The sequence below is a fragment of the Monoraphidium neglectum genome (assembly GCF_000611645.1).
Source record: "Monoraphidium neglectum strain SAG 48.87 unplaced genomic scaffold scaffold05010, whole genome shotgun sequence".
NCBI classification, from domain to species: domain Eukaryota; kingdom Viridiplantae; phylum Chlorophyta; class Chlorophyceae; order Sphaeropleales; family Selenastraceae; genus Monoraphidium; species Monoraphidium neglectum.
Window position 1 is genome coordinate 1 of NW_014008620.1, and position 3677 is coordinate 3677.

Below are 3677 nucleotides of genomic sequence, written 5' to 3' on the forward strand. Positions count from 1 at the left end.
GGGCGGGCGGCGGAGAGGGGTGGAGCCCGGTATGGTGGTGGCGACGTGAGTTGGCGGCTGGCGCGAAACGGGGTTGTCCATTTCGTGCGGTTCTCGGGACTTTGCCCGGCGGCGCGTGCCCTGGTGGTTGTATCACATAGGCAGCTCCCTTCTCCCTTCCCCTCCCCTGCCGCCCCGCGCACACGTGCGGGCACGCGCGCGTGTGTTTGCGGCGCCTGTACTGGTATAATCCGGCGTTCCGCACCGTCCGGCCTGCTGCTGCTGCTCTGGCGCGTTCTGCTTTCTCTCAAGGGACCTTTTGCACGCAGGATGGGCTTGCTTTGGCCCTAACGATTCTCATTCGGGACTCATGTGCATGGGATACACATTCATAAATAGCGCATGACGCCGCACCATCATGCGGCCGCGTCCGGCGTTTGCATGTGCCACAAACGGCGCTGTAACAGGCGTTGCGAGCAGGAGTGGAGCAGCTCGGCTGTCCAATGGGCGGCCGGAGGGCGGGCCAGACACCGTCGATCCTGCAAGTGTTTGGAGTCCCTTTGGGGCCCGGATTGGAAATCACCTGGGAGGGGGGGCCCGGGCTCCTTGCCATTCCCGGCCGCGTCAGCGCGCTGTCAGCAGCCGAGCCCTGCCGGTGCAGCTGGACTGGTGCAGCTGGACTGGCATGGCTGGTCTGGTAAGGGCAGCTGCAGCCGGAGCGGTTTGGGCCCGACACGGGACTTGACAGCAGGGAACTACTTGGCAGCAGATGGAGTGCAGGCACTCAGCTGAGGCAGACCTGCGCTGCTGGGGACCACAGGCTGCTGCCTCTGCGGCACAGGCACACGCAAATGGATGCGTCGACCGCACGCACCAACTTTGCAGCTTGGCGCTGGCATCAATCAGTCAACCAGGTCCACGATGTTGCGCGGACCCCTGCCAAATCTCGCTTGTGTGTTGTTCCTCATGGCGCAGAGTGAGCACAGGGGGTGGGGTGGGGTGCAGCCGGTGGCCGACCAGGCTGCCAGTATGTGCTGCTGCTGCTGCTGCTGCTGCTGCTGCTGCTGCTGCTGCTGCTGCTGCTGCTGCTGCCGCTGAAAGCGCTCAAGCTCACTAGCGACCCCAGATTTGCTAGGTAAACTCCGTCATGGCATGCATGCATTTACGAGGGCGATTGCAGTGGGGCGCCTGGAGTGGTCACCACCGTAGACACCGCACACGGCAGCTGTGGCAAGCAGCAGGACGCTCAAAGCGAGTGGGATATCCCTGCCCATACCCGCGCCACCGGTACCCCTTGATACACTTATGCAGATGCGCTTGCGACTATGCGGCATATTATTGCAGCGACCCCGCATGCGGAGTGCCAACTTGGCGGCGGCGTCACCGCCACCACCAGCACCTGCGTAACCGCTGACCTCGCAAGGAACGCATCGCGCACTTGAAGACGCCCTGTGCAGGATACTATGCACAACCTTTCAGCGCGAATTTGTTGCGTCTAGCCACAGAATTGCTCTGAACAGCAAGCTGGCTCTGCGAAGGATCTGGTGCGGAGTGATCAGCGTGGGCGTCATGTCGACAAGCCAGAAGATGGCTAGGAGCGCCGCCACGCAGGTGAACATCTCGTTTTGGACGCGGGTAATTGGACCTGGCTGTCAAAATGGGCGCGCGGGGCGAGTGGCGCACGGCCCTCACTACGGGCTGCGGAAGCGTCCTTGTTCGACGCGTGCAAACTGCGTGCGCATATGAAAACATGTGTACCCAAAAATCCATGCCAGCTGCTCCCGAGCCGAACCCATGGCTGGCGCACGAGCCAACGATCGTGCATCACACGCGCCCGCCTCGCCGAACCCACTCGCTGCGTCTGCGCAGGCAGCCTGCGGCCGGCCCCTCGCCGTGCGCCCGCTGGCGCAGCAGGGCGGCAGGACGCGCCTCATGTCCGCGGTGTTCGGCGCGGGCGCCTCCCCCGCCGTGCGCAGCGGTGAGTTGTGAGTGATTGGTGCCTGTCGTGCGGCCGTTTGCCCGTCGTGCGGCCGGATCACAGCACGACAAAGGTATTTTCCCACGTGCCGGCCACGGATCAGGGGACATGCAATGTCCTGCACCAACCGACGCCGCCCTCCCCGCACGCATGCACACCCGCCGCAACCACCCACCCACACGTGCCCCACAACACCCCCGCCAGGCGCCGCCGCCCTCCGCCGCCTCGCCGCGCCCGCGGGCCGCCCGCTCGGCGTGCGCGCCTACGCTGTTGCGGCCGCGGAGCCGGCGGCGGGCAAGCAGGTTGAGATAGTGAAGGAGGCGCACGGCTTCGAATTGGTGCGCCACCAGTTTGTGCGCGAGTACGATTCGAACGTCTGCCTGTACCGCCACAAGAAGACGGGTGAGCCGCCTGGTGCTGGTTGAAAACACCTGGTTACGGAACACATGGATCGCATGTTCATGAAACTGCTATGCGTATGTGTTTCTGTGCATGTTCATTGTGACGCTGATTTTGTTATCATGGGGGGCATGGGACGCCGCAGCCTGACGCTTGGGTGTGGGCGGGCTGCATGAGTTTGGTGCAGGCGTCCGGCTGGCGGCGCGCTCGAGCGCTGCCGCCCAGCCGCGGGGCGGCGGGAAGCGGCAGGCGCGTGTTGGCGCGCGCGTGCCTAGTGGGGCTGGCACGCGGGGTGATGGGCATGTGTGCTGGCTGTGCTGGTTGGCTTGCTCAGGGGCGCTTGGCGCAGGGTTGATAGCGTAAGCGCCGGCTGGTTCAGGCCTGCGGTGGTGGCGGCAGCAGTTGAAGGCGGGCGCGGCGCGGGCGCGGCGCGCGGCCCACGACGCGACAGCGACGAGGCATTGGGAGCAGGAGCAACGGCGGCACGCGCCGACGCCGCGGTGGCAGCAGCTGCCAGGACGCGGGTGTGGGGCCCAAGCGCGCGCAGTCCTCAGTAGCGTTCTCCACCTCAGCCCTCAACACATGTGCACACGCTAACCCCCTTTCTACAGCATAATGAGATTAGGAAGATCAGGATTGAAACACAACAAAAGCAGCTACTCGGATGCACAAAGCTTCAAGGCGCCCTCCTGGGAACCAACCAACCGACCTCCCCCCTCCCCTTCCCCCCCCAGGCGCTGAGCTCATCAGTGTGCTGAACAGTGACGAGAACAAGACCTTTGGCGCTGTCTTCAGGACACCCGTCGGCGACTCAACAGGCATCCCGCACATCCTGGTGCGTTCTCATTCGGAGTATGGCGCAAAAGAAGCAAAAGAGCGGCGAATCGATGCGACCGGCGCGGGGGCCGAGCTGCCCGGCTGCTGCGGGGCGCTGGAGCGGGGCGGGGCAGCACGCTGCATTGCCCTGCAGGAGCGTGCGGAAAGGGCGTGCTCGGCAACGCGGCGGGTTGTTTTCGGCCTGCGCGTGGGCTGTCCTCAACCCTGCGCTGCTCGCAGCCACGCCAACCTCCAGGGCGGCGCCGCTGGCAGGCAGGACCCTGCACGCCAACCGGCCCCTCCCCCCCAAAAGGCGCACCCCATTCCATGCACCACTCCCTCCCAAACCTCGAATCAAAGCCGTTCTCCTCACCCCCAATCCAATCATGTACGCACGATTCGCACGAATCGAACGCAGCTTAGTCCAGCTGGACACACAATCAAACGGCACCGCCCCAAACCTCTGCGCGTCTGCACCCCCGATCCCGCCCCAGCAGCCCTGACA

General features: G+C 64.9%; 1 protein-coding gene across 1 annotated transcript; it reads left to right on the top strand.

The window, feature by feature from the left end:
- Positions 1 to 1566: 1566 nt before the first annotated feature.
- Positions 1567 to 3675, top strand: MNEG_15079 (hypothetical protein; the record flags this gene model as incomplete). The annotated part of the gene is made up of 6 exons (XM_014036450.1): positions 1567 to 1614; positions 1849 to 1957; positions 2162 to 2359; positions 2736 to 2882; positions 3091 to 3191; positions 3670 to 3675. 6 exons carry the CDS (start codon positions 1567 to 1569, stop codon positions 3673 to 3675), a joined length of 609 nt encoding a protein of 202 aa, XP_013891904.1.
- Positions 3676 to 3677: the final 2 nt, after the last annotated feature.